Source organism: Colossoma macropomum, unplaced genomic scaffold (assembly GCF_904425465.1).
Source record: "Colossoma macropomum unplaced genomic scaffold, Colossoma_macropomum, whole genome shotgun sequence".
Classification (NCBI taxonomy): Eukaryota; Metazoa; Chordata; class Actinopteri; order Characiformes; family Serrasalmidae; genus Colossoma; species Colossoma macropomum.
Genome location: NW_023494793.1, coordinates 38,807,514 through 38,828,299, shown reverse-complemented (window position 1 = coordinate 38,828,299; position 20,786 = coordinate 38,807,514). Strand labels below are relative to the sequence as shown.

Sequence of the window (20,786 nt, the reverse complement as noted above, 5' to 3'; positions counted from 1 at the left end):
TCCCTTAAAGGACTCATATCATGGAAAACCACAGTTTTCTAATTTTTGGACATAAGAGTTTGATATAGTAAGTAAACCATAGTGTATCATTAACTCCCTGGAATCAAAGCTGCAAAACAGCCTGTTTTTAATTCATTGTTTTTGTGATGTCATGAAAACCCAATGCATTTACATTTGCCTGTCAAGATCATTGTAACTCTGCCCATTTACAGTTAAGTTATAAGTAGTTTTTTTTTTTGGCTTTTTGAACAAGGCACAATACAAAGCAGCCAATCAGATTTAGAAAAAACAGCCAGTTTATCAACAAACAGCTTAATTCTAAGGGATAAAGGGGTTGGAAAATGTTTTATAACTATGTTTTTGGTATGTAAAACCACACACATCCTAAAGTGGGGGGAAAAAAACTAAAATACAAGAAAAATGTAGGACATGAGCCCTCTTAGCATGTTTTCCAACAAAACAGCATCTCTTCTTAAGAGCTACAATGCATAATCCATTTACCGCTCAAAGAAAATAGCCTGTTTCTGCTTTCCTTTTCCTACTCTAGTCATTCTGTAGTGAAATTGTTGACTCTTTGGCACCGTCAGCTCAACACGCATTCTATGAGATGACTCTGAAATCGTCATGCTCATGGTGATAGTTTTTCATAAGATATATTTCTTTTAAATATGCTTGTGTTCCCGCAACCCAGAAGGATAATCGGCTTAGAAAATGTGTGTGCGCTTATGTGTTGCACATAGAGACTGCATAAAATATTTCCAGACCAGTTCATAAAATATATTGGGTATATTTATTTGATCGGAATAACAAGTTACAGAACTTTTCACTTAAAATTTAAATGTGACGTATGTATATAAAGATTGTAAAACATTCTTTTTCTAAGTTATGCTACTGTGATGACACGGCAATCACTTATTTCAGTTGTGAGTTTCTGTGATTTTGGAAAGTAAACAGAACAAAAAAACAAAGATAATGCACATGTGGACAAAACGCAACAGAAGTAAACCATGGTTGAAACTCTTTGCATTCGCTTAACGTTGCTTTGGAAAGTTAATATGTACACACGTTAAAAACGCTGATAAATCTTACATTATATTCATGATGTCACATCTTTTTGCTTTTTTTTGTGCGTGCCAGTTCTAACACTTTTTCAAAGCTTAGTGAACTTAACAGTCTCCGTACCCTTTCTCTGACTCTTTTGGTTGTTAGATTGGTGTCTATGTAGAGCTACTGTAGGTTGTTAGAAACTTCTCCATCATTTTCTCTTTAACCCAAGAAGACTGATTTTTCCAGGCCGTCCTCCACCTTGGTGTACTCCAGGTGGGCTGGGTAGTATCGGCTCTCGTAGCGAGGGTTGTTCCTAACGTACTTGAGGTATTCTGGTGCTCCTGGACAGATGACGTTATCAGCCAACAGGACTGTGCCTTTCCTGAGCAGGCCGCACTCCTGAGGAGAAGCAGAGGAGAGAGGATTTTCATTACAGAGCCAGTTCCAGCCCTGGAGGTCTGCAGCAGTGCACCGTTTTGCTGACTAACTGAAGGTTCAGCCCTATGCTCTTAAAAAAGATAGCACTTCAAGAGTTCTTTTGAAAAGGGTTCTATATAGCACCCAAAAGGGTTCTTCTACTGTTACAAGCTTGACATCATAACAATAGAAGAACCCTTTTCAAAAAGATTGTATATACACACTTAAAACTGATTGTTCTTCAAGGGTTCTTTAGTAAAGAAAATGGTTTTATATAGAACCATTAATACTGAAAGTACCCTTTGGCATGATTAAAGGTTCTTCAGATTGATGGAGAATGTGCTGTATATGGTTCTGTATAGAACCTTTTTGAAAAGGGTTCTATATAGGACCCAAAAGTGGTGTTGTTCTATTGTTACAAGCTTGACATCGTAACAATAGAAAAACACTTTTCAAAAAAATGATGGTTCTTCATGGGTTCTTTGGTAAAGAAAATGGTTCTTTGGTAAAGAAAATAGTTTTATATAGAACCATGAACACTCAAAGAACGCTTTGCATGATTAAAAGTTTCTTCAGATTAATGGAGAATGTGCTGTGGATGGTTCTACATAGAACCTTTTTGAAAAGGGTTATATGTAGCACCCAAAAGGGTTCTTCCATTGTTACAATGTCAGGCTTATTGCAATATAAGAACCCTTTTTGGTGCTATCTAGAACCCTTTTTTCAAAAAGATTCTGTATACAACCATCTACAACAGATTCTCCATCTACCTGAAGAACCCTTTTATAATGCGAAGAACACTTTAATCATGTAAAGTGTTCTTTGATTACTAAAGAACCCTTACAGAACCATCTTTTTTAAGAGTGTAGAAGGTGTTTCTAGTACAGTGGTCAGTGAGGGTGTATTACAGGACCACCACCAGATACAACCATTATTATCTATGATAGCAGTGCTGCAGGGAGTGGAGCGCTCTTTCAGTGGAGTCTCAAATCTGAAACTAGTGAAGAAGCTCTGGATCGAGTCCACATTTCTCTTGTTTTCCAGACTCTAATATTCTCGAGCTCAGATATTCTCAGAGTCTCACCTCAAGCAGCTCAGTGTCAGGAACATAACGGTCCTTCCAGTGGTCCAAAAAGATGAAATCAAACGTCGTGATGCCAAAGCGCTCCTTCATTTTGGGGATCAAATCACCAGAGGAACCCTCCACCAGGGTGACCTGGAAAACATAACCATGCATAAAGAACCCTGCTGCTTTTCAGATCCCCTCACTGTGCTGCAAACTAGCCCTGTTCAGCCTGCAGATTCATGCTGTCAATCCATGAGACGTTTCAATCCCACATGCCGTTTCATGCTTCTTATTCAGATGCTAATTTCACATTTCCTCCACAGAGCTTTACTGCTAACAGCAGAACACACCAGATTAGAGCAGCTTTCTACTGCATAAATTCCACCACACTCGCACCACCCAGCCATGCAGCCTATCTCAGAACAAACTACTGTGCTTCAAATGAATGGGTGCTGTTTATTCTTGCTGTCATGAGATACTGTGGATCTGTTAAATTATTATTTTTAAAGAGAAGGAAAAACATTATCTACAAAAATGGATAAAATTCAGGTTTCTGAGTGGATGTTGCTATTTTTTAACTAGTTGATATACATATAGCAGTTATACAGTCAGTGCTAGAAAGCCTATTTGAGATTACTTGGCCTCAAACCAGCATTTAATGTTATTTTTCATGATATGTAATAATCTGTAATGCAGTATTGCATCTTTCAGCTTCATCAGTTGAACAGAACTGACATTTTTGTGTCCTTTTTCAGTTTTCATTCTTTACTACGGAGCCCCGCTGGTGACATCCTGTATAAATAAAAATAATGTGTGGCCACGACTTAGTAAGATGTGGGAATGAGATGATTAAGTCGTGGCCATGACTTAGTAAAGCGTGGGAACGAGATCCTAATGCGTGGCCACGACTTAGTAAGCCGTGATCTCATTCCCACGCCTTACTAAGTCATGGCCACACATTAGGATATCGTTCCCACGCATTATTTTTTATTTATACAGGATGTCACCAGCGGGGCTCCGTACATTACAGTATCCAGCATGCATTGCACAATTACTTCCTACACTTGGGATTCACTACTGTGTTCAAGAAATCCTGACTGTTAGCGCAGCCGCTAATGTAGAGGCTAATAGACACAGACGTGGTATTTGGCTTCCTAGCATTACCGTTAGCTACCTGATTTCCTTTCTGCATTACAGTAAAGTCATTTCAAACAGCCGGTCGTCGTGTTTGAGCCCTGAAGTGCTTGTACTTTTTCAGTAGTTCGTCTAACCTTCAAGATAATATCAGAAGAGGGTTTTTGTAACTTTAAACCGCAAAATCTCACTCTATACTATGGTACAGAGCCCTGTTGGTGACCCCATACAAATAAAAATAATGAGTGGCCTGGGAATGAGATAATTAAATATGAACATTCTTAAATATGAACACAATTAAATATGAACATACGTCATCTAGAAGATGAAAAATATTTAAATTAGTATGGCATGGGAACAAGATCCTAATATGTGGCCATGACTTAGTAAGGCATGGGGACAAGGCAATCAAGTCGTGGCCACGACTTAGTAAGAAAATCCTGAGAAATCTGATTACTGAGCTAAAATCCAGCCTCTTTCTAGATCTTACTCCGATCTAAGACATTGGAGTGTGCTGTTTACATGACCATTTGAATAATCAGATAACTGCAGAAATCTGATTATGATTGGATTACTGAGTGCATGTAAACGCACTCAGTGATGCAACCTTCACCTCTCATGAATTTCTCATTCTGTCTCTCTCACACATAAACACCTTGTCTTGGATTCCAGCGTAGGCTATGATCTGCTTGGCGATGGCAGCGTTGGCTGGGTTGAACTCTACAGTGATGAGTTTGGAGCCAGGGGAGAGTAGACGGGCGATTCTGACCGCTGAATAGCCGCAGTATGTGCCCAGCTCCAGCACCATGCTGGGGTTCACCTCACTGACCACTGAATCCAAAATGGAGCCTGGGTACAGCCACACACAAACACATAAGCAGCTAAGCTGAAGGGTCATTAAGGGAGGCGATCAATGATGTGCCTAATGGCCGACTCGAAACATCATTAATGGCCTTTCTGCACCAGTAACAGCCTGTCAGTTCTAAGCCATTGATGACTAATCAGTTCAATACAAATAGATCTTTGTCTGAAGGATCTCTATTTGTAGTGCAGTAGGTAGGGTGTGAAAGCCATTAGCTCATGCCCTATGTAGTGCACTATGTATAGGGAGCCGGGTACCATTTTGGACACGCCACTTAACTTCACCACTTAAAACTGAAGTGGAAAAAACAGACGAGTAATATACACTGAGCGGCCACTTCATTAAGTACACCTATCTTGTATCTACACTCAGTGTCCATTTTATCAGCTCTACTTTCTATACAGGTGCACTTCTAGTTCTACACTTACAGCCTGTAGTCAGTCTATTTCCCTGTATACTTTGTTAGCCCCCTTTCACCCTGTTCTTCAATGGTCAGGACCCCCACAGGACCACCACAGAACAGGTATTATATGGTTGGTGGATCATTCTCAGCACTGCAGTCACACTGACATGGTGGTTTGTTAGTGTGTGTCCACTCACTGTCCACTCTATTAGACACTCCTACCTTGTCAGTCCACCTTGTAGATGTAAAGTCAGAGACGATAGCTCATCTGCTGCTGCACAGTTTGTGTTGGTCATCCTCTAGTCCTTCATCAGTGGTCACAGGACGCTGCCCACAAGAAGCTGTTGGCTGGATATTTTTGGTTGGTGGACTACTTTCAGTCCAGCAGTGGCACTGAGGTGCTTAAAAACTCCAGCAGCACTGCTGTGACTGATCCACTCAGACCAGCACAACACACACTAACACACCACCACCACGTCAGTGTGACTGCAGTGCTGAGAATGGTCCACCACCCAAATAATACCTGCTCTGTGGAGGTCCTGTGAGGGTCCTGACCATTGAAGAACAGGGTGAAAGGGGGCTAACAAAGTATGCAGAGAAACAGATGGACTACAGTCTGTAACTGTAGAACTACAAAGTGCACCTATATAGTAAGTGGAGCTGATAAAATGTGCAGTGAGTGTAAATCCAAGTGGAAGTACCTAATGAAGTGGTCAGCCTGTGTACAATATAGTACAATAAACATTCATCACTGACTACTCAAAACCTCTACCTTTTACTTCCATTTGCTAGCAACTTTATTAGAAACTCCCACCTTGCACATCTACTCTCTGGCCACTTTATTGAAAACACTCACCTCATATTTCCTCTCACTGGCCACTTTATTAGAAGCACCTATCTTATGCGTCCACTCACTGGTTACTTTATGAGCTCCACCTCTCATAAGGGTTCATATGTAGTTGTACAATTGAGCCCCATTGGTAAGGACTTCAGGAGCTGCACTGAAGGCCTTAACACATTAGATTCAATTCAACATAATTAGGCAGTGACAGAGGAATCAACCATGTTTTGGGTGGAACCAGTTCAATGAGAAAAAAGCATCACTCTAGACCTTCTGGAAGTTCTAGATACATCATTGACTGTGAATACGAGCCGTAGTTTCACCAGGTTTTAGTCAGTTGTTCAGTCAATTGAGTGGCAGCAGCTCAAAGGGCTCTTTACTGAAGGACTCACTGTAAAACTGCTGAAATATATGTTGGTGTCTTTCACAAGCCTCAAATATCTGCATTTAATCTAGGAAGATGTTCATGTGAATCTGCTGGCTTAGCGCTAACGTAGTATTAGATATCCCATAGGGTCGCTAACAGAAATTAGCATTATTGTAGAGGAGGGTTTTTTGCTTTGTTTTTGACTGAGCGTTGACATTTATTGTCCGAACTGAAGGCCTAGATCTAATACTGCATTTGCATGTTGGCGCTAGATGGATGACAGCAAACTGGACATTCCATTTTTCCACCAGCCCCAGTCGGTGCGCTGACTGCAGAGGTAAGTGGAACGTTCCGTCAACATGTTCCCAACTTTGCCGTCGACTGCAGAGCTGGAATAAACCAGATGTTGAATTTTCTGGGAGCCATGAATGCCAAACGTCCAGGCGAACTTATTATTACAATAAAAAATAAGAGTACAATGTCCGCCTGACTTTTTCAACATTAATAAAACATTTTTTTACCTAAAATAAAAAATGCTGAAGCTCTCCACAGATGAGTTTTACGCTCATAATGCTGTTTGCATAGCTTCCTGCTGGCCTAGGTCACATACCGCTACTAGGTACAGAGCAATGGTTTTCAATGCCAACATGGAAACACAGTTCCCAAAGGCCCATGGTCACAGTTCGCCATTGGTTGACAGTGGTCCGCCACCCAAAAATATCCAGCCAAGAGCAGCTCTGTGGTCAGAAACTGACCATTGATGAAGGGTTAGATGATGACTAAACTCAAACTGTTCATCAACAGATGGGCTACAGTGTCTGAGCTACAAGGTAGGCGTTTCTAATAAAGTGGCCAGTGAGTGAACACGCCAAAACAAGTCAGGGAATGTTGCTCATTCGTGTGCTAAGAAACGTTTGCCTTGCGGCTGGTATCTCTGCCGTGTCTCACCACTGAATTCCACGCTACACTGCTTCAGAGAGCAAATAATAAAAGCGCATTTTTGTGTGGCCGGCATGGGCAGCCATGCGGAGAGCTCTTTGACCCAGCAGCCGGGCGAATGCCAGCACGTCACATTCATAAAGCAGACACCGTGAGCGGCCTCCAGGACTTTCACTCGAGAGAGAGAGAGAGAGAGTGATGGACAGACGGAGGGGGGAGAGGCGTAAAACAAATGGAAAAAGGGGGAACGTCACAGGTGTGTGAGGGAGGAGAGCAGAAGGAGGAAAGGAAGAACAGAAAGAGGGAAGAAGGGGTAGAGGAGGACACCTTTCTCGTCTCCCACGTTCATGGCCCATTCAGAGTGCTTGCAGTAGTAGTCGATGGCAGAGATGACACTGTCAGGATTTCCTTTAGTGGCGTTCTTCTGGACCGCTTTCAGCATCCGCTGTACGGAGCAAACAGCAGACTAATGAGGTTAGAAGTGAACCTGTGGATCAATCTGTGTTCGGAGGTGGACAGAGTAGCTTAAAACCAGCCTCAAGTAAATGAACAGGGGCCGTATTACACAAACGCCCTATCTTTTTGGCCTAACTTAAGATCTGATAAGATTTTAACTTAAGATTTTAAGTTAAGTTGAGCTTGATTTAGGAATCTTACAGCATCTTATGTCAAGTTAAAAAATCTTAACTCACTTGATTGAAGTCGACAATCAAATGTCATGTCTGTTACCTAGCAACCGACCATACCTGCCCAGCTGAAACCAGAGCCGGTTTATGAGGAGTCTGGCCACTTCCTATTTCCCCCGTTATATCAAAAACAGGACTGCTAAACAGCAGAGGGCGAGTCCTCAATGAATGAGAGTAAATGGCGCTTAACGGCTAAAAACGAAAAGTTAAAATAGTTTCTAATCACTCACCCAGAACCTTCCTTTAATCTTAGAAAGTAGATGGATGTATTTTACTAAAAAAAAAAACTAAGAAATCTTACCAATATATTTCCCTTTTTCTACAGCAAACAGGTTTTGGGCAGCAGAAGGCGGGCATTACTGCTAGAGCGTGCTGATTGTTTGGCGAGCTGAGCAGCTCATTGGCTGTTCGCGCTCACAGATGTCATGAATATACATGAGGTGTCGTTTTAAACTCCTATAACTCAAGTTTAAAAGCTCTTAAAAACATAACAGCGGTGTTAAAATGTTTTATGCTGCTCTGTTTTCAGGAAACGATTGTATTCTTTTACATTAAAAATGTTTAAGCAGTTATAAACTATGATTTTGCTCAAATGCTCCATATCAACCGAATCATTCTGGACTTGCTCGGGAGCGCCCTCTAGCGTTTGAGAAACCCGGAAGACATTACAGAGTGGGAATTCTCATCTCTACAAGTTCTCTGCTGAAACGTGAACACGTAATCAAAGTAGTCAAGCTAGTTAGCCAGGCAGCTAACGTTAGCAACCGTTACTGATGTACAAAAAAGGTCAAACAAAACTAAAGAGCGATAAACTGGAAGTGGAGAATATTGTGGCAGCACAGCTGTTTATCAGAGCGTCGCCTCCCTCCAGTTTCAGTTTCAGTTCCCAAAACACAGCCGAGCGTGCTAACGTTACTCCTCCTAATAAACAGACACACGTTCAGCTCTGTCTCCTCATTATTCACCACCATCACTGAAATATTTTATCTGACAACTTTTTATTTAACATTAACACACAAAGGTGATAAGAGGGATGGTGGAGATCGAGTCTGCAGTGTCTGGGGTTTTAAAATGCTGTTAGAAAAAAACCTCACAAGTCAAAACACGTTTTCAGTGTAGATAAATGCAACGTCATTATACTAGTCATAGTGAGCTATTCTGCCTGTTACTGCTCAAAACAATAGAAACAGACGGTTAAACAGAAGTTAAGACGGTCTGGGGTTCATCTTAAAGTTAGGACAGTGTTTAGGAAATTCTGTCTGGTTAGGATGTTTCTGTAAGACTGTTTTCTTATCTGGAGTTAATGGATAAGATTATGAACATAAGAACTGTTGTTCTGTAATAGCCTCTGTCTTACATGCAGTCCTAACTGAAGTTGTCATGGTAACTAAACAAATTAGATAAGATTTCAGACTTAAGACGTTTCTGTAATATGGCCTGTGTTACTTAAGTGAACTGATGACTCAAGTACAGGGGTGAAAACAAGTGTGAAGACCAGCATCAGCAGGCCAGTTTACAGTGATTCAAACATGAAAAATATTTCATTTTGACATTTATATTACATTATAAAACATTCATTTTGACATGAATATTAGCACAAAAAACAAATAGAATAATTATATCCTACATAAGAAGAAAAGAGATTCAGTTTTGCTGCCTTTCTTTATTATTGTTGTAGTATGTGGGTGAAGAAGGAGACACGGGAGGCCATGATTTCTGCTAAGAGAAGTGCTCTATATTTCCACCAGCAAAAAGTCACTCAAAGTCATGCGTTCTATTTTGAAAATATAATACAGATATAAAAAGGTAAAAAGATGGGGTGGAGTGCTGCTCTTAGAGAGCTACTGAGTAACTCAAATGTGCGAGCAGTTCATGCACAAATATCAATAAAAAGAAAATCGTCTGAGGTCACCTGAGGTCGCGTGGTCTGGGTGAACTTATCGCGGAGTCGCTCGATGATGAAGTCATTCCACATCAGCACCCAAAAAGCCGTCTTCTTCACAGCCGGGACGAACCACCACAACAGAGCAAACACAAGAGCGACTGTACCAACACATACCGTCAGACAACAGCACTCCATTCTGAGAGAGAGAGAGAGACGGGGGGTGGGGGGGAATAGGGAGGGAGAGAAAGAGAGGGGGAGAAGGAGAAGAAAGGAAGGCGGGGAGAGAGTGAACGAGGAAGGGAAAGAAAGAGAAAAGGAGAACGAAAGCGAGTGGGAGGGAGAGAGAGACAGAAAGAGGGAGGGAGGGGAGAGAGGAGAGATGAGAGAGACAAGAGAGATGGAGAGAAAAGAGGAAGAGTGAAAACGAAAGGGAGAAAGAGAGAGACAAAAAGTGAGAGAGATGAGAGACCAACAAAGAGAGACAAATAGAAAGAGAAGGAGGGAGGGAGAGAGAGAAGGAAGGAAGGAGGGGGCAGAAGAGAGGGGGGAGAAAGAGATGAAAGGAAAGCGAGGAGAGAAAGAGTGAGGGAGGGAAAGAAAGAGAAAAGGAGAACAAAAGTGAGTGTGAGTGGGAGGGAGAGAGAGACAAAGAGGGAGGGAGGTGAGAGAGGGACAGAAAAGAGAGGGAGAGTGAAAACACGTGAGGGACAAAGACAGAAACAAAAAGAACAAGACAGAGAGAAAAAGAGAGAGATGAGAGACCAACAAAAAGACAAGTGGACGGGGGGGTGGGGGGGTGGGAGAGAGGAGGGAGAGAGAGAAGAAAGGAAGGCAGGGAGAGAAAGTGAGTGAAGGAGGGAAAGAAAGAGAGAAAGGGAGAAGGAAAGTGAGTGGGAGGGAGAGAGAGACGGAAAGAGAGAGAGGGAGAGAGAGAGAGAGAGGGAGTGAGTGAGAGAGATGAGAGAGGGGAGAAAAGAGAGGGAGAGTGAAAACAAAGGAGGGAGAAAGACAGACAAAAAGAACAAGAGAGAAAAAGAGAGAGATGAGAGACCAACAATGAGACAAATGGACAGAGAGAGAGACAGACAGACAGAAAGAGAAGGAGAAGTGGGGACACGGAGAGAAAAAAGAGAGCGAGGGAGGGGTGAGAGAAAAAAGGAAGGCAGGGAGAGAGAGAGTGAAGGAGGGAAAGAAAGAGAGAATGGGAGAATGAAAGCAAATGTGAGTGGGAGGGAGAGAGAGATAAAAAAAGAGGGTGAGAGAGAAGAGAGAAACCAGAGAGAGGGAGTGAAGGAAAAAGATGAGAGAGGGAGAGAAAAGAGAGGAAGAGTGAAAACAAGAGAGGGAGAAAGAGAGACAAAAAGAATGAAAGAAAAAGTGAGAGAGATGAGAGACAAACAAAGAGAGAGAGAGAGAAAGAAAGAGAAGTAGGGACACAGGGAGAGAGAAAAAAAACAAAGAGAGAGAGAGAGGCGGGGGGGGCAGGGTAGGGTAGAGTGAGAGAGCTCAACAAAGAGAAAGAAGACAGGTGGAGAGAAAGGGAGACCCAGAGAGAGACAGATGGAGAGAGGGAGCCAGAGAGAAAGCAGAGGGAACAAAAACAGGTCAGTAATTCAAATTCAGCGCACCCCGCTCCCCTCGGCCTACTGCCCAGCGCTGATCCAGAACCTCCTCAGAGCGCAGAACCACGGCGTCACCCACAGAACGCTGTACAGTAGGATGACTGTCTGAGTGCTGTGTGAGACTCTGGCTCACCTTCTCTGTTCAGCAGGGACAGTGAACACAGCTCTGCCGCCTGGCGCTGATATTGGTTTTGCCTATCGGCTAAAAGAGGCCCTGGTGTGATGATCTTTGCACCCGAGGAGGCGTTGACCTTCAGACCGAGTTATTAATCAACCTGGCCAGTTGACCTGTGTAAATACTGGTCATAAAGTTTGGCCATCAGGCTTTACAACCACATCAACTGATCACGCATGAGCACTACAGCACAGGTTTAATCCAACATTGAAAAATCGAGCTTTAGTAAACATGAGGCCGAGAGAGAGAGAGAGAGAGACAGAGAGAGAGAGAGACAGAGAGAGAGAGGGACAGAGAGAGAGAGAGGGACAGAGAGAGAGAGAGAGAGAGAGAGAGAGAGACAGAGAGAGAGAGAGAGAGAGAAAGAGAGAGAGACAGAGAGAGAGAGAGGGACAGTGACAGAGAGACACACAGAGAGAGAGAGAGACAGAGAGAGAGAGAGAGAGAGACAGAGAGAGAGAGGGACAGAGAGAGAGAGGAAGAGAGAGAGACAGAGAGAGAGAGGGACAGAGAGAGAGAGAGAGACACACAGAGAGAGAGAGAGGGAAGAGTTAACAGAACCTGACTCCTGATCTCTCAGTGGGTACAAATGCCAAACTGCACCCCCTCTCTCACCCCCTCATTCTCTCTTCCCCTATTTCCATTTCTTTCTCTCTTCACCCTTCCCCCCCTCTCACTCCTCTTCTTTATTTACTCTTTTCTTACTGTCTCTCTCTTTCCCTTTTCTTTTTTCTCCCTTTCTTTCTTTCTTTCTTTCTCCCTTTCTCCTTCCATCCACCCTCTTTCTTTGCCCCATCCACTTCTTTCTTCTTTCTTTCTTTCTTTCTTTCTGTTATTTCCACCATTTCTTTCTCCTTCCCTTCTCTCTCCCCTTTTCTTCCTTCACTCTCTTTTTGTCCAACCCCTCTCTCTCTCTCCTTACTCCCCCCTTTTATTCTCTTTTTCTTTACCCTTCCTTTCTCTCTCCTTCCCCTTTTCTCTCTTTCTCCCTTTACCCTCCCCTCCTTTCTCTCTCTCTTTACTTCTCCTTCCCTTCTCCCTCTCTACCCTTCCTTCCCCTTCTCTCTCTCCTTACACTCCTTTCTCTCCTTCTCCTTCTCCATCCTTTCCCCCTTTCTTTCTCCTTCCCCTTCTATCTCTCTCCTTTTCTTCCTTCACTCTTTTTACTCAACTGTCTCTCTCCCCTTGCTTCCCTTTTTCATTCTCTTTACCCTTCTCTTTCTCTCTTTCTCTCCTTCCCCTTCTTCTCTCTTTCCCCTTCCCATTATTTTTCTCTCTATATATGCCTTGTCCCTTTTTTCTTTTTTTACCCATTCCCTCTCTCCCTTTCTTTCCCTTTCTCTCCCCCCTCTTCTCTTTACCTTTCCACTCTCTTTCTCTCATTCTCCTCTTCTCTTTCTCTTTCCCCTCTCTTTATCCAACCCATCTCTCTCTCCTTGCTTCCCCCTTTAATTTTCTCGTTCTCTTTACCTCTCCTTCCCTTTCTCCCTCTCTCTCCCCTTCCCATTCTTTTTCTCTCCCTTTTTACACCTCGTCCCTTTCTTCCTTTTTTTACCCATCCCTACTCTCTCCCTCTCTCCCTCTCTTTCTCTCATTCACCTTCTCTCTTTCTCCTTCCCCTCTCTCTCTTCCTATCTGTCTTTCTCAACACTATTTCTCCTTCCCTTTCTCCTCCCTGTCTGTCTGTTTTGCTGTCTCTCTAAATCTCTTTCCTATTCTTTTTCTCTTTCTCCTTCCCTCCCCCCTCTCTCCTTCTCTCTCTCTCTCTCTCTCTCTCTCTCCTCTCTCTCTCTCTTGTTTAATATAAACAGAGTGGACTAAGAAAATGTTAAGAGCTCTTCAGCGAGTTTTGAGTGTTGCTTCCTCAAAAGTGGTGCCAAATCCTTAAAACTCCAAGCTGCACTGTTAAAATCTGTCACCACGATGCTGTTCTCACCAGCTAATCACAAACACAACCGTCCACTTCCCCTCTGATGAATCAGCTATTTCAGAAACATGGCCCAAAAACATGGAAAAAAAGAGCTTATTTCACACTTAAGAACTGTTCTGGCACTCTGCCAGCTTTAATACTTGGAAACAGTACAGAGTCGAGTCTGGAGCAGCACAGCAACAAAGAAATACTTCAGTGGCAAGATTAGTGAACTACTGTACAGCTACATGACTCGCAGTTCACCGTCTGCTCGGCTTCCCTTTTGACTCCCGTTAGAAAAGCACCTTGTACCTGGAACAGTGTGTTCCAGCTCACATGACAGAGCTTTTTTTCCCAGATGCAGATTTAGCCCAGTCTTTCACCAGAAAGGATTTACTATAGAGAACTGGCACCGACTGAGCTCAAGACTGGGCACCATCTGCATCCAGAAGAGCAGATCCTCAAAAAAATAGCACTCTCACCATCACTTTATGTGTGTATAATGTTCAGAACCTGATCTGTAGAACAGGCTTCTTAAAACCAGCTGTTCAGAAGCAGAGTGTGTTCCACGCAGCGGCCCGTGTGTTATCACCTGCACAGAGCCGCTTCAGCTTTAATTAAAGATCCTATCGGTCCCGCGCCGCTGACGCCTACTGAGGGTCTAAAATCAGCTTTTATAGCTCTTTACTGCCTCTGTTCACTATTATAAAGAGCTAAAACCCATCAGGTGGATCTGGAGCTGCTTCAGCTCGAGTTAATCATTTTATACACATTAGTGCTGCATTTTGTCGCTGTCAGAACAAAACCTCATAACTTCGTAGGAGGAGAATTTTTTTTATTTTAATGAAAGTTAATATGACAAGCTTTTATTTTAAGCACATTTGGAACATTTCTATTGGTCCATTTAGCATAACATGTTCACACAATGTAAAGGGCAGCTGTTGTTATTAAATTATTACTAAAAATTGTTTTTTTTCGGCAGCAACAGTATGCTTCTGCAGAATTAAATAGATAGATAGATAGATAGATAGATAGATAGATAGATAGATAGATAGATAGATAAAAAATAAATTTACAAGTTTAAAAATAAATATGTAAAAATAAATAAATAAAATGAATACAAATCTGACTAAAAGTTTTCCTCAAAAAAGTAGTAAGCAAATTAAATATATGTAACTGAATAATATTTTTCCCAATATGTTTATTTGGCTAATAAACAGTAACTGCGTATTAAAATGTGCAGTAGTAGCCTGTCATTTGCCCGGGGGGGGGCACATATTTTTGCAGACGACAGTATATTTACTACATTTTGAAAAAAGGAGGAGCGCCGAGCCTGTTCACACACACACACACACACACACACACACACACACACTAATGAAGCAGGTTGTGTTGATGAGTGTGGAGGCGCGTTGTGGGTGCAGGCTGTGTTTTCTCCCCCCTACACTGACACCACGGTGGATTATAAGGGGCTGCTGATGTGCTGATGAGGCTCCACAGGGTTAAAGTAATGAGCTCTCCACACTTAAGCCTGCATGTTCACACTCTGAGCTTAAAGGCTGAACGGTTTGCGGAAAACATAGAATTGTGATTGTTTTAAGAACAATATTGTGGCTGCAGTTTAAATCGCCATTTTCTTCTACAAATTAAGGTCCAGGCCTGTTTGTTTGGTCAAGAACGCCAGCATATCAACTTTTCTAGCTTAAAAAAGAATTTCTTCAAAATCTCTGCATAATTCAGTCACTAGGATGTAACCAAAGACATTCAAAGTGGTTTGATATGAAATGGTTCATTGTAGAGATTTCTTTACAGTGGTGGTGATAGGAACCAGGGGTCACAATGTATACAAGGCAATTACAGCCATTTTATTTACTATCCAAAACCACCAGTGAACCCACATGTGTCTTCTGAGTATTTATATGTAGTGTTGATGATGGTGAAATAATGGCAAATCTGGAAAAATAAGTTTTTTGAGTTGGGAGGGGGGGGTATTTTGCCTTATGCTGGCTATGGTTGGATTTTATAGAATACTTTTTAGGTCAAAACCTTTCACTAGAACTCTTGTATATCAATGTCTCAGACATCAGGCAGAGTTTTCTAAATTATTTCATGTAATAACTTTCTGTGAGGGAGCTTTCAGAGTCATTAAACTCTTCAGACGTCTGGTTCCTATCACTACTATTGTGAAAAACTTTTCTCTAGAACAGAGCATTTCGCATCAAACCACTCTGAAAAACTTTGCCTCCATCTTACCCATTTGATTATACAGACAATTCTGAAAAATGGGTGGAATTCCCTTCTAAAGGTTTGAATGCCAGTTAGTTGTGGCTGTTTTATCATGTACACATCCTGTGTGTGTTTTGTTTCTTCTGATTGGTCTGAATCATCTTCAGGAAGTTCACAAGCTCAGTGTTCCTAGGTTAAATCTCTAGTTGAAACTGTGCCCGTGGTGACCAATGTTATCTGCAAAAGGGTGTGGCCACAGGTTTTCAAACAGGCAGAACCGCACCTGATTCACTTACTTAATCTGTTTGTCTCAGTCTTCAACAACAGATCCTGTTTTGTTGGACTTAAGACCTGCAGTCACACCGGTCCTTTGCAGATAAGACTGGACACCCCTGTTGTGGTCAATATTTAAAAGTGCAGCTCTCGCGATTTGAAAACTGCGATCTTTTAAAGTGCATTTCAACATAAAATGACTACCTTTTCAGTCCTAACAGCTTTGAGTCAAGTGCTAGTGTGGAAAGAGATGTGAAGGAATGTGAGGTGGGATAATATGGAGATATTTTCTTGTTATTGTGATCAATTATGCCACAAAATGCTCTCAGCATATCAAATACATCATCACAACTAAAGAGCACTAAACAGCTGCATTATTAGTCCTGGATTCAGTGCAGAGCAGTTTATGAAATGTTGAATAAAGATTATTGTACTTGTACATTTGGACTTATCGATACCTCAAAACTAAACATAGTGATACTAAACACAGTGATCAGTATCGTGAATCGAGAAAACGTCATGATATTATATTTCTGCCATATCGCCCACCTCTAACACATCCACAGTAAAGCACACATACAAATGCAGACCACCCAAAACCCACACATCTGCAGCGCACACATGAGAATAAAAGCACCCTCTGCATTTCCTATAAAGTCTTAATGCAAACAAAAAGTGTGTCAGACCAGAATGGACATGCTTACTTCCAGCTGCAGCAGTGTCCACACGCGCACTGGTCAGTTCCTCTTTCCCCTTCGACGCCTCAATGCCTTCTCTCAAAGTGCTTCTTTTAACGAGAGCACTCACTCCTCGTGTTCCTCTCTCTCTCTTTTTCTTTCTCTCGCTCACACTCCTTTCCTTCCTCCCTCCCTCTCTCTTTTTCTCACTCTCCCTCTCTCTCTCTCTCTCTATTTGCTCCTGTGTTGGTTCTCGTTGCCAGTTTGCCTTGATGTGAGCTGAATATGCAGCTGTAGGTCACAGTAACCCATGAGGAAGCCTCAGACACACACTCAGATACACAGGCATGAATTGTGCTCAGACACACACACACACACACATGTGCACCCCCCCTCCCCACCACACACACAGCATGGTTAAAGAGAAGGAGCTGAGCCAACTGGGCTGAGTTTTTAATCCCCCTTTAGCCAATCATGTCATAATCCTCCCTCCTCTTTCTTCCACCCCTTTCCACCTCTCTCTCTCTCTCTCTCTCGCTCTCTCTCTCTCTCTCTGTCTCTCTCTCTCGCTCTCTCTCTGTCTCTCTCTCTCTCTCTCTCTCTCTCTCTCGTCCCTCCCCTGGCCCTCCCCCTTCTTGCATGTACAGGCAGATAACGATGACGAATGGAATGTCTCTCCATTTAAACACATTCACAGGCCGCTCGAGAGCTTATGGCCACAAGCAAGGATTTCACAACAACACAGCAGCAGGCCAGAGAGAGGATTCCCTACAACACTGAGGGCTGGAGGCATTGTTATTATCATTATTACATTATTATTATTATTATTATTATTACTATCCTCAGTAGTAGTAATAGCAGCAGTAGTGGTAGGAGAAGCAGTAATAATAGTAGTGATAATAGTTTTATTAGTAGTAGTAGTAATAATTATATTATTACTATTATCATGGATGGTAATATAGAAGTGGAATTAGTATTAGTATCAGTGGTAACCAGAGAACTTGGAGGATAATATCCACCCTGTAATGTCTTCCGGGTTTCTCAAATGCTAGAGGGCGCTCCTGAGCAAGCCCAAAATGAATGGGTTAAGATGGAGCATTTGAGCAAAATCAAAATTTATAAATGCTTAAACATTTTTAAGATAAAAGAATACATTCATGTCCTGAACACAGAACAGCTAAAAACATTTTAACACCGCTGGTATATATTTTAAACACTTTTGAACTCGAATTAGAGAAGTTTAAAACAGTCCATGACGTTGGTGAGTGTAAACAGCCAATAAGCTGCTCCATTCGCCAACCAATCAGCACTCATTAGCAGTAATGCTAGCGCTGTACTGCTCAAAATCCATTTGCTCTAGAAAAAAGGAAACATACAGGTACGTTTTCTTTGCTTTCTTAGTGAAATACATCCATTTTCTAAGATTAAAGGAAAGTTCTGGGCGAGTGATTAGAAACTACTTTAGAAATTTTCATGTTTAGCCGTTGAGCTCCATTGACTCCCATTCATCAAGAAGTCGCTCTCGTGCGCCCTCTGCATTTTGCAGTCATGTTTTTGATATAACGAGGGAAACAGGAAGTGGCGAGCCTCCTCATAAACCGGCTCTGGTGGTAACGCTTTACAATAAGAGTACATTAATTAACAACACTTTAGAAAGTATAAAAATAAACAGTTAATTAATGTAGCAATTAATCATTAAATAATGATACAAATAAGAATTATTTTAGATTTTATTATGTAGTTTATAATCATTGCTGGATGGTTAAGTAATATCTTAATTAATCATTACTGATAGTAATAATCACTAGTATATTGTTTTAGAATTTATTAGGTAGTTTATTAATGTGACTGAACAATTGGTGCAGCAAGAACTAAGCACTAATGAACAATTTATTGAAGTCTCTGATAATGTCAATTAAAGTTTTAATTAATATATTATAACTAAACCATTCACAAAAAAAAACTTTTAGGACAAACACTACAATTGAACCATCACCATCAAATAAGCCATTAATTAAAATCTTATGTTAACATTAGTGTTGTTTGAATATTGATTAAGGTAAGAACTGAAATACTTGATAAACAGTGACAGGAAGTCAGATAGATGTATAATTCAGTTGCCTAACCTGCTGCTGGAGGATTCCTGCCCTGCATGCTCAGGTGTTTCACTGTTCCAGCTAATCAGGGCCCAGTTTCCCAGAAGATCTTAGTGTTAAGATCATCTTAACTGGTAGAGAGAGTGTACAGTGTAATGCTCGCTCTACCATTTAACAATCATCTATGTGCTAAGATAAGATAAGAGTTCCTGGTAAAGGCTGAGATCTTTGGACAGCTCCATGGTCTTCATAGATGCTTGCTATTACTGTTCTCTTTAATGTCATACACACACACACACACACACACACACACATATATATATATATATTATATATATATATATATATATGTATATATATGTAACCATTTAGTAATAATCATAAACTACTTAATAAAATCTAAAATAATATTAGTTCTTATTTTTATCATTACTGAATGATTAGTCACCAGATCTAATCATTTCACTTAATCGTTAGTAATGCTTATTACTCTCTTAAGTACTGTTAATTACTGTGCTCTTATGGTAAAATTATTACTGTACTGGTAGTGATACCAGTGGTAATACTAGTAATAATAGTAATAGTAGCAGAAATAACAGTAGTGGTAATATACTATCAGTAACAGAATAGCAGTAGTAGTAATATTAGTAATAGTTGTAGAAATAATAGTAGTGGTAATACTATTAGAAATAGAATATGTATGGATAATAGTATATGTAGTATACAGTCATGGTAATACCAACAGTAATAGCAATAGTAATAGTAGTAGTAATAGTAGTGGTGATACTATTAGAAATAGAAATAATAGTAGTGGTAATACTATTAGTAATAGTAGTAGTAGTAACAGTCATGGTAATACCAACAGTAATAGCAATAGTAATAGTAGTAGTAATAGTAGTGGTGATACTATTAGTAACAGTAGTAGTAGTAACAGTAGTGGTAATACTATCAGTAATAGCAATAGTAATAGTAGTAATAGTAGTGGTAATACTATTAGTAAAAGTAGTATAAATAACAGTTGTGGTAATACTATTAGTAATAGCGATAGTAATAGTAATAATAGTGGTAAGACTATGAGTAATAGTAGTAATAGTATTGGTAATGCTATTAGTATTAGTATACATAGTAGCAATAGTCATAGTAATAATATTATTATTAGTAGTATTGGTAGTAATAGTAGTCCTAATACTATTAGTATTAGTAATAGTAGTGGTAATACAATTAAGTAGTAGAAACAACGGTAGTGGTAATGCTGTCAGTGATAGTGATAGTAGTAGTAACAGTAGTGGTAATACTAATAGTAGGCCTAATAATAGTGATAATGATGCAGTGATAATAATGCTTATAAGCACTGAATCTAGGCCGATTATAGAAGGATTTTAGTAAAGCTGGAGATTCTGGGTGTCCTGAAATGGTCGAGACATAACAATGACACACTGACCTATGAGAGACACACAGGCAGATGCTGAGAGAGAGACAGGGCAGAGAGAGAGACAGACAGAGAGAAAGAAAGGCTGAGAGGTTGCAGGTACTGTATGTTTTCCCCTCACTTTCTGCCATCCTCAATCTGCATCACAAACTGCAGCATTCTTCTGTTAAGTAGAAGCAGACACGGTCAGATTTATACTCCAACATGCAATAAAACTCCACTCTGCACTACTCTCCAAGGCCATAGCTGGTTGTAGTAGTACTAATACTACTTCTATAACAATATTTTAACATTATTAGTATAATTTACATCACAATATGCTTTTCTGAGCTTATTATAGAAACTGTTAATACTTACAGAACAGTAATCAACTGCATGTTTCATTAGAGACCATATTTAATATTCAGCACATTAAATAATGTACTCAGTATTTTTAATGTGGCTCGGTTGTAGTGTTTTCGTGACCCATCAAACCTCAGAAAAACCAAGTACTGTGATTTCTAACGTGAAAATGTCCACAAGTATTGTGGTACTGTGCTACGACTACTGCTGACAGTGTGAAAATGATCCCAGCCAGAACCAGAAGAGGCTCAGTGAAGGCAATGGACATGAGAAATGACCAATTCTCTGCCTTACTGAACAGTGGCTACTGCTGGCCCACTAAGGAACTTCCCCACATTATCATTAATTAAGCCAAGGTCGGATATATGTACTTGGACTTGCCAACAGCTA

General features: G+C 40.9%; 1 protein-coding gene across 3 annotated transcripts; it reads right to left on the bottom strand.

Moving 5' to 3' along the window:
* Positions 1-1,117: 1,117 nt before the first annotated feature.
* comta (catechol-O-methyltransferase a) lies at positions 1,118-16,952 on the bottom strand. 3 transcript variants are annotated; one of them, XM_036579502.1, is made up of 7 exons: positions 16,557-16,952; positions 11,403-11,664; positions 9,675-9,843; positions 7,404-7,521; positions 4,320-4,513; positions 2,549-2,680; positions 1,118-1,446 (listed from the first exon to the last, which is right to left on the bottom strand). In XM_036579502.1, the coding sequence occupies exons 3-7, from the start codon at positions 9,840-9,842 to the stop codon at positions 1,267-1,269; spliced, it is 792 nt and encodes a 263-aa protein (XP_036435395.1). In that variant the 5' UTR covers position 9,843; positions 11,403-11,664; positions 16,557-16,952; the 3' UTR covers positions 1,118-1,266. The 3 variants fall into 3 exon arrangements, with proteins under 3 accessions (XP_036435395.1, XP_036435394.1, XP_036435396.1); XM_036579501.1 differs by lacking the exon at positions 11,403-11,664 and having other exon boundaries at positions 16,557-16,948; XM_036579503.1 differs by lacking the exons at positions 11,403-11,664; positions 16,557-16,952 and adding an exon at positions 11,276-11,294.
* Between the last annotated feature and the right edge of the window lie 3,834 nt (positions 16,953-20,786).

What these genes read in the sequence shown, in the direction of transcription:
- comta (XM_036579502.1), bottom strand. Translation starts at nt 9,842, where the DNA reads ATGGAGTGCTGTTGTCTGACGGTATGTGTTGGTACAGTCGCTCTTGTG. An exon ending in GAACGTGGGAGACGAGAAAG is followed by an intron (nt 4,514 to 7,403) that starts GTGTCCTCCTCT and finishes GGCTGTACCCAG; the next exon opens with GCTCCATTTTGGATTCAGTG. An exon ending in CTGACACTGAGCTGCTTGAG is followed by an intron (nt 1,447 to 2,548) that starts GTGAGACTCTGA and finishes GCTTCTCCTCAG; the next exon opens with GAGTGCGGCCTGCTCAGGAA.